This window comes from Vigna radiata, chromosome 8 (assembly GCF_000741045.1).
Source record: "Vigna radiata var. radiata cultivar VC1973A chromosome 8, Vradiata_ver6, whole genome shotgun sequence".
Classification (NCBI taxonomy): Eukaryota; Viridiplantae; Streptophyta; class Magnoliopsida; order Fabales; family Fabaceae; genus Vigna; species Vigna radiata.
Genome location: NC_028358.1, coordinates 6,124,862 through 6,134,469, shown reverse-complemented (window position 1 = coordinate 6,134,469; position 9,608 = coordinate 6,124,862). Strand labels below are relative to the sequence as shown.

Below are 9,608 nucleotides of genomic sequence, written 5' to 3'. Positions count from 1 at the left end.
GAAAATTGTTTAAATTTAAATTACAGAAAGTTTGTATTTTTTTTATTTTAAAAAAATGTAATTAAATGGGCTAGTGAACCAACCCGTTTACCCACCAACTCGTGGTGGGTTGGGCCGGGTTCAAGTTTTTCTGGCTCGCTAATAAATGAACCGGGTTGGATTGACTCACTAAGTGACCAACCCGTGATGGTCCGGACCGGATCGAGCTGGGTTACCCGTTTTGACAGCTCTACCTTTACCTATCTATCAAACCAATTCTAAATTACACATTAATCACCCTATAATCACTGTGCACTTTAATTACTCAAACAATTTAACATGACCCTTAATCTCATAAAGAAAACTTTTTTTTTAAATGCTCTAATATCTAATTTCTATTATGTTTGATCCAATGTATGCTATAAAAGGTGAAACTCTCTATGTAAAAAAAGTTTTTCTTTTTTGGGAAATAGTTCATGTATTTCCGAAAATTCTTTCTGAAACACATTTTATGCTGAATTGTTTCAAAATTACTAGTGCAGAAGGTATTAGGAAAATTTGTTTTGAAAAACATAATTCATAATATATTACACACGTTTTGGAAATTTTATTTAAAAAATTTTCTTTCAGAAATTCTGTTCCAAAAATGTCATTATGAAAAATCCTGTTCCAGAAAACCTGTTATGAAATTAATAATCGAAAAATCACTTTTACAAGATTACAATATCATTTTGAAAATTGATGGGGTGTAGAAAGAAAATATGAGGTGTAAGAAAAAATTAGTAGGAAAAGAAGTAAGGTTAATCCGAATTTAAAGCCCAAATTAAATCAATCCACTTTATTAAAATATATAAGACCATTTCTTCCTTTATTTTTCTAATGTAATTCCAGTTTTACCCTTACTAAAAACCCTAATTGGTTTTTGTCTGCACCTACAGTCTCCTTTCTTCTTCACTTTTGTCCTCAATCTCATTCTCTCACTGATTTAGAAATACATTTCAGATTCATATCTTTAGAATTCATATTTTTAAATTTAGATTAAGCAATATAGAATGCATTCGGAGATAGCAGTTTCAAATTAAACAATCAGAAACCAGTTGAACTTTTCTTATTTTATTATATATTTAAGAAGGTAAACTGGGATAATATATTTTATTGGGGTGCATGAAAACATAGCCAACATATAAATGTTGCTGTCCTGATATTAAAAATAGAAATTGATTTAAAAAAAAAAAAAAGACCAAATCATATTACCAATCTTATGAACTCCTTCTCAATGTTTCTTCATCAATTTGTTAAATCTTTTAATGTCCTCAGAAATTATAAATAAATAACTTCATCTGCATCAATGCAATTCACAACTGTCTTTGCTTGTGACTTTTAGGTCACAACCACGCCTCACTTCAAATCTCTTCCAATTCTCTACCTCACATCATATGTAATTATATTGTTCAAAGGAATTTACAATCGCCTAATAATATTTTTTCCAATTCACTGCCTGACTTCAAAATTACTGCTGTTATTCTGATCACTCGTAAACTCTTCAAAATATAATTAGTATAACCTTAAAATCATGCCTAATACAAAAAATGAAATAATTATTATATATTATATTATTTACAAGCTGTATTTTATACAAATATTTTTATTTATATAAAAACCGTTTTGAAATATTTAAATTCTTATTGTAGAGAATGATGTGTGCAAATGTAAAATAAATAAATAAATAAATAGTTTAATTTTAACGCCGTCAAAGTAAATTGTTAATTAATTAAAAATCATCACCAGACATTTAAGTAGTTATTACATGTTAATATATTAACTTTACATGATTAAATGACAATGTGTAAAACATTTACATCAGGTGTATATACAAATCAATTTCATAAATAAATAACCTCAAATAGATATTTGAAATTCTATTGTCCCCGTGCAATTCACGGTTTCCGACTAGTTTATACAGTGTTAAGGATTATGGATGAGATCCATAAACAAAAAATTCATTTTCTTCTTCACGTCAATTTCATCACTCAGGAAACCATTTGTTTCCATCCTACAACGAATTCATTTCAGATAAATTCAATTATTATTAACTCTATAGCTTACTTACAAATAGTCAGTTTAGATTTACCTATAGGAAGCATAAATTGCCAAGCAGGCATATTTAAGAGACAGAAGGCTACTACAGAAGAAAATGATCAATCATATGCTGTATAACATCTGCACCTTCTATTTGTGTGATTTGGTCTTTGACCTGTAAAGCATTGTAAAAGATGAAGGAAGAACATGCGCAGATAAAACAATGCATTCAAACAAATAGTTTGAAAGACTGGCTATATCAGAAAGAGGATAATTTAAATGGTGATTAATTATGAGTCATACATCAAAATTTAAAGGATATGCAGACGAACAAATATGTTTATCACAAGGGTATCGCAAGACAGACCTGAATGATAGTATGAGCAGCAAATTTATTCTTGCTATTGCGGAAGCTAACATCTACTTTTTCCCATGACACACGAGATAAGCCAGTTACAAGCTCCTCTGCAAGTTTTCATTCGAGTTAGAAATCGTTTACAAATTGAAGATAACATAAAATAGAAAGAAACAGACCACCGTGACTCTATGGCCCAAATTCAGGCCATTTTAGTTATCCAGGGCAAGATCAACCCCCATAACAACCAAATCTTGTCCTTTTTATTACCTAGAGCCAGCTTCAAATGGATCAACAAAACTTGCTGGGGTCTACAAAATTTAAAACAAGTGTAGAGCCATCTAGCATAAAGACCTTTTTATGGGTCTCTCTTAATGAAGCTGACCAAAATAAGTATTTAGGTGATTCGTAAAAAGAAATCTGTCATTGTTTATCAGGGTAGGTTCCGGAACTGTTCAGCATTTCTCATGGTCTGATTGCACTCCATGAAAGATATTCACCTTCCTACGGGATTATTTAATGCTTAAAAGTTACTTGATGCACAAGATTATGGATTTCTTTTTAAAACAAACAATTTTGGATATTGTCAGAATATTCTAAAAATTCTAAAAAATATCTCATAGTATCTTGATTTTGTACGTTCAGAGTAGTAATTTAGAGTATGTTAGATTACCTCCGGAGTGGTTTCCATATTTCATTATATTTCCCGATTTATTTCATTATTTGATTATATTACCTACTGTAAATAGAGGTTAGTGCATTGTCTTTTTTTTGTAACATATCATTACAAACCATACTCTAAACCAAATTGCATTTAGGAAACGGCAGCCTTAGATTATTATTAATAACATATATTCACACAACCATGTAGAGGGGGTGTAGTGGAACGCAAAAAACCTACAATGAGTGAACTTTCAAAACCAAGAAAAGTTTACATTTATAAAAATTAGTGAAGACGCTAACCTTCTATCTTGTCAGAGTTGTTATCTTCCAATATGTCATAATGTTCAGCATCAGAACAAGCCTTGCAGTGTTCTTCATATACAACATGTGTATATTTTTCATTGAGGGTATCCTTCCACTAACAACCAAATAATTTAGCTCATTATATGATAACAGTGATCCATTAAATAAGGCAACAAGAAAAGATAAGTTAGTGAATATACATTTGCAAGTTCACTTTGACGTCTAATTGATGACGTTCTCCAGCCAACAATATCTAAATTAATTTATGAAGGAAAACCAAATAAATTAATGCACAATTAAATGCACCTAGAATCAGTAGAGAGAAGCAAATAAGGATACGATCATAATCCACATTTGAATATGCAAATCGACGTTTAAAACTGCGCAATGCAGACCTACACAAGACACACAGAAGACATGAAGATCCTTTAAAGGAATCAATCTCAGAAAATTACATGTATATAAAAGAAAACAAATATATGATGCAACAAACATACATGAAATACAAATCACCATAGTCTTCAATCATGCGTTTAAGCAATGGAGGTTTTCCTTCATCATCATCAGTAAGGAAAAGATGCCGACCAGTTCTTCTAAAAATGAAATGAATAACACAACTGGCAACTTTCTCAAAAGCAGGTACCCCCAAAAGAAATGGAACCTGATTCAAAAACCATTGACATTTAAATACCCAAGTATAAAAAGGTGATACAACTTTCTTTCATGAAAATATCCCCAGTCAAACATAAGAACTTTATGTCATCCCTAATTGTATTGCAACATACTTTATAAAATTATCTTCATTACAATCCATGAAAGAAATCCAAAAATAATCATTTTCTATGGAAGACAAACTGATGGAGAAATTATTTATACTGAAAAAGTCCAGTTAGACTCTAACAACATCAGGTCAACTTTGGACCTTTTTAATTATCAATTAATACATTAATAATTGATTTAGTGTACTGTTCCTGGGCCCTGGAGTACCTTCCAACACTTACTATTGGTTTGATCAAATATTGGAACAAGTTGTAGGATGACACTTCAAATTTGCAATTGATATTGACAAGCCAATAAATATAAGTTATCTGGCTGAGTAAACGGAGTGATAGAAACTCATTATCTTATTAGAAAGTCCAAGGGATTGCTCCCCTCAATACAGTGCCTAACATGCAGAACTTAAACGATCTGCACCTTCCAATGCCTAATGGCCCTAATTCTCTCATAAATGAGCAGATATCTCATTCTGTTCTTTTCACCTCGATATTTATAGGCAATATGCGTTATTTCTCTTATTATTCTAGTCCAAAGTAACTCACTCACTAATATAACTAAGAAACCGTTAACTAGCATTATTGTAAGTAGCTACTAATGGGGATTAGTTAAAAGAAGTATACGAAGGTGTGTTTACAAACTCCAAAGCAACCCGATCAATATACTTAATTATTAAACCGTACAGTTTAGTGAGAGAAAAACAAGTCACTTTTACAAAAGGTTTAGTCAACTAAACCCTAAAAAAAGAACCATTTTAGGAAAAAAAAAAAAAAGTGAACCATTTTATAATGTGGTTTGGTTTTTAAAAAGTCAAACCATACACAGGTCTAGGTCTATACGAATGGATTGCAGCAATAAAAAATAGAAGAACAACAAAAGATTGATAACTCAACCTATACCCTACCGATTGAAATCAATTTCCCTCTTCCATAAAAAAGTATTATAGGTGTTATATGTGATGAATAGGCCTACATTTCTCTAATGTGCACATGAACAATGAATCCGGAAACTAAGCTAAGCTAGATTTATTACATTGCCAACAATTTCTTTAGTTAATCATTATGTTTGGGAAACAAAGAAAAAATTAAGATGTTCGTACCTGCTTATTGCCCCTTGATCCTAAATGAGGTGTGGCCACAGCAATGAAATTCATAGCCTCCAAGCCACCTATTGTGCCCACTGAGCTCTCCTTACTTTCTTCATTGCAAGAGTCCTTCATAGATCCTTTTTCAGGTGGCCTATACAGCCTCCCAATTGCATATCGTGCCACTAGTCCTCCCACAGAGTGTGCAACAAAGGATATCTTACGCAAATTTGGCTTGCTTCGAATCACTTCAAGCACCTAAATGTTAGAGTGGTTGTTACCAATAATTACGGGCATCCAATACCATGATATACAGGAATATCAAGAGTAAAGATCTTAAATTTACATTTTTCTGGTTAACAAATAGATTCACTTGAACATAAAGACACAGAATTTATCCATCTCTAACACACTACAGAAATTGACATATCTGATAGAAATAGTGAACAAACTTTAAGTTCCCTTCTTCAAACACATAGATTTCCAAAATTCTACTGTAGGAACAGTTCTTTTGTTTTCCAATAAATTACAAACATTTTATGGAAGATCCATGTAAAAACTTCCACATGGTATGCTTCACCGTGGCACAAAGGACATGTAAAAGACAAATTTGGTGCAGCATACTTCATATGATTTGATACAGAACTTAATACTAAGATTATACTAATACGTTAACTTATTTCGTTTCACTTTTACATACTCAGGATATTCCTTGTTGTATATCATAAGAACAATAACATTTATGAAATAATGGCATAGGGTAATATAATCAACAGAATGAATCCAGTGAGATTGGATTAAACAGACTTTCACAAGACGTGCTAATTCATAAAACGGGTCTCCATTATAATCAGATACTAACCTCTTCTGCTAATCTCTCCCCCATTACATCCACACCATCTAGAGTGAGCATAGACACATTTCGTTCGCTACCTGGGTGGAAAAATGGAGAAACGTAAAAGCAAGCGCAGTATACAAAATTTATAGTCCATTACATTATTTTGAATAATTTCTTAAAGATACCTTCTCAAAAGTTCACAATCAAAGAATAAAAGAGGAAATGAAGGAATAAACATTTGGTCCGAACACAACAAACATTCAAGAGTTCAGTCGGCCATAGACATTACAAACACTATCGTACAAGTAAAAAGCGTTCGATTTGAATAACTGCTAATGTAAAAGTTATTATAATGTCAACTAATCAGATATCATCATTCATATGATTTTTAAGGTTTACTATTATGACTACTAATAAACTTACCGTACATGAAACTCGAAATTTTTACATTGTAAGAGACTTTTACCCTTTTACCGGTGAATGCATTATATATTCTTTACATGAATCAAACAATCCTATACAAAACACCAACAATCTTGTTTTAACCACACCAGTACTACAATCAACAAAGCTTTTCAAAGAGCCTTACAGTGAACAAACACTTTATCAGGCAATTCCTTGACAAATTGCCCCGCAGCATATTTCCAATCCGTTGTACTGCAGAAACAAACAATTAACACACGAACAAGAAAATCAGTTAATTTCAAGAAATACGCACACTAAAATGAATCCACATAGCAACAAGACTCAATTCAAACAAACACTCAGCAAAAACCTCAACACCAAAACAAAACACAACAAAGAAAAATCACAGCATCTCATCAAATTCGAAGTGAAGCAAAGATGATATACCGTCCGAGAATTCCGTTCACCATTACAACGAGGTGATCTGCGGAGGTAGCGAGCGACGGTTCCGAACTCCAAACATCGCGACTTCCTTCAACAACCGACTCCGACGCGCACAAGCTCCTATCCTCCATAGAAAAACAAAAACAAAACCCTAGTGATTCACGAGGCGAAATCGGCGTCCAAATCCGATAGCGATCGCGGCACGAAAAAAGCAGTAGAAACTCCAAAATTTTCCCGAGAAAATCGTACAGCAAGCGCGAGAAAAAAGAAAGCCACAAAGTGAAAGTAAAATTTGAAGACGATCCTGATGACGGTGCTGGAAAAGGAAACCCGAAATTGATTATTCGATTTCGATTTGGCCTTATTTATACGAAGAAAAAGTTAGTTACTGTTTCTGGAAGTGATGGGTAGTGTTACCGGAGAAGGAAGGAAATAAACGCGGAAAACGATGGGACACGTGGCGGCACTGCGAGAGTTGGGAGCGTTGGGAAGGTGAGAAAAATGTGAACGCCACTTCTGACTACTGTATATGGTTTTGGATAACGGTGGCGAGGATTTGGGTTATTTTATGTCCAAGGATCAAGGGAAGGTGTTTGTTATGGTTTGGTAGGTTGCACCCGAAGAAAGAAGAAACATATAAATGATGGTATTCTTTAAATGCACTTCTTACCTTTTAATTTTTTTTTTGAAAAGAGACGGTAAGAGTTTAGAAAATCTATTATTTTAGAATTAATAATGTGTTTAAAATAGTAAAATTTTATTATTTTAATATTAAAAATTTAAATATAAATAGAATTTTTATAAATGAGTTTTATTATTTAAAAATACATTTTCTTTTTAAGAAATTCTTTCTTAATTTTTTAATTTTTAGGTTTTTTCATTTTACAGAGTTTTTACTTAGTAGTAATTTTAATGGTATATATATTATTTCTAGGTATACATAAGACATCATGTGAGTTAAAAGGGATTTGAGATTCTTAGAGCAATTTCACCTTTCTTTAAGATAAGGAAAACTAATTATACATTTATGTAATTGATATCTTATAATTGTTAATTGTATAATTGTACGATGATTTGACACTTACTTGAATTGTATGATGAAATTGAAAATGTTGAATGTTGACCGATTAGTATAACATATGATGTTGTTTGAATTAGTGAAGGTTGTGTAATTTGAATTTGGTATGTTTTGTCATTTATTTTTGTTGTTAACTGAATTTGCAGGATTGCAATAACATAAATCTACATAATTATGTTCGATAGAATAATGCAGACTCATTGGGCAAAGCTAAAGTCAAAGAGCTATTAACTTGGTAGTCGCTAGGTGAAGTCAAAGTTAGAAAGCTAATAACTTTATAGTCTCCGAATGAGAATATATTCATTTGGTGAAACCAAAGTCAAATAGCTCACTAACTTGAAAGTAGTTGGACAAGACAAGTCTTTGGAGGACTTTTGGAAAAATTTAAGTTTGTGAGTACTAATGATTATTTTGCAAGGCGAAATATCTAGTCATTGGACGAGTAGGCTTTCAAGCACTACTTGTTGAGTGAGTAGATATTTTCGTTGAACGAAATTACTAAATTTGACTCTATTTTCTTATATGTTATAATATGATAGGTTTAATTTATGATATTGTGAATGTTAAAAATGATAGTTGGTTTATGATGTTTGTTGATAAGAGAAACATAGACTCCTAAAATATATTTTTATTTAATATAAATATTCCTCGTATATTTTCTTAGAATATATAATTATTTACTATAATTAACTTATATTATATTTATTTACTATAATTAACTTATACTATATTTATTTAATATAATTAACTTATACTATATTTATTTACTATAATTAACTTATACGCAATATTCTCCCAACTTATATCCTAACAATTATTGATGGGATGTGTGTAGAAAAAATTATTAAGAACATGAACACAAGATATTACGATGAAACGGTTAAACTTGGAACAGGAGAAGAAAAATAGGTGAAGGTGTACATTCTTAGAAGGAAAGGACAAATACAAGATTCAATGCTACATGTGACAAAAAAAAAAAGGTTAAAATATACCTTGTTAGATTTATGTAAGAATGTATGAGTGTCCCGTCTCTGAGGCCAAGTTGAACGGTTGGCAATGCATAGATAAAAGTCACATCTTCTGGCACTGCACTTCTCAGTAAAACACCAGCTGCTCCAGACAGCAATCCCAGAGATGAAGATTCTTGAAGACCATTACACAAAACAATTTTTCCCTCCACCAAATTCTCGTCTAAGGAATTTTGGAGGCAAAACGTAAGTAGTCATGGTGTAAGGATAAAGAAGTACCGAGACTCACTAAATGTAATTGTAAAATTGTTACCAGAGAGAAAGACTACATTTTGGTACCTGGATATGGAACTATTGTATCCAGCATTGATGTTTAGTGCATTTCCAGCATAAATTAATGAAAAGCTCTCGTTTTTCAGATCAAATGAATTGATTGAAACTCCCTGAATATTTAGTATGATTTATGAGGTTAATTAGTTAAAACAAGGAAAACTTGCCATTGATCACAATATAAGGCTTCACTAGCAAGGTTAACACAATTAAGTTTTTTCTAAATGAAGAGTAAATTGAAACAAAAAAAGAATATAACCAAAGTGAGTTATGGTAATATAAATATGATGTAAGACCAAAACATTTAT

The 9,608-nt window shown here is 31.7% G+C and overlaps 1 protein-coding gene across 2 annotated transcripts; it reads right to left on the bottom strand.

The window, feature by feature from the left end:
* Positions 1 to 1,848: 1,848 nt before the first annotated feature.
* LOC106772654 (putative lipase ROG1) lies at positions 1,849 to 7,551 on the bottom strand. Of its 2 annotated transcripts, none has more exons than XR_001376604.2 (11): positions 6,928 to 7,551; positions 6,665 to 6,732; positions 6,100 to 6,170; positions 5,253 to 5,495; positions 3,877 to 4,040; positions 3,719 to 3,774; positions 3,580 to 3,632; positions 3,377 to 3,494; positions 2,426 to 2,523; positions 2,111 to 2,233; positions 1,849 to 2,032 (listed from the first exon to the last, which is right to left on the bottom strand). XR_001376604.2 is itself a non-coding variant. In XM_014659191.2 (11 exons), the coding sequence occupies exons 2-11, from the start codon at positions 7,053 to 7,055 to the stop codon at positions 2,162 to 2,164; spliced, it is 1,071 nt and encodes a 356-aa protein (XP_014514677.1). In that variant the 5' UTR covers positions 7,056 to 7,240; positions 7,342 to 7,551; the 3' UTR covers positions 1,851 to 2,161. The 2 variants fall into 2 exon arrangements, 1 of the variants encoding a protein (XP_014514677.1); XM_014659191.2 differs by having other exon boundaries at positions 1,851 to 2,233; positions 6,928 to 7,240; positions 7,342 to 7,551.
* Positions 7,552 to 9,608: the final 2,057 nt, after the last annotated feature.

Excerpts from the sequence above, each read along its gene's own strand:
- LOC106772654 (XM_014659191.2), bottom strand. The coding sequence starts at position 7,055 with ATGGAGGATAGGAGCTTGTGCGCGTCGGAGTCGGTTGTTGAAGGAAGT. Across the intron at positions 3,633-3,718 it reads TTCAAATGTGGATTATGATC|ATATTGTTGGCTGGAGAACG; the intron begins GTATCCTTATTT and ends AAATTAATTTAG. Across the intron at positions 2,524-3,376 it reads CAACTCTGACAAGATAGAAG|AGGAGCTTGTAACTGGCTTA; the intron begins GTTAGCGTCTTC and ends GAAAACTTGCAG.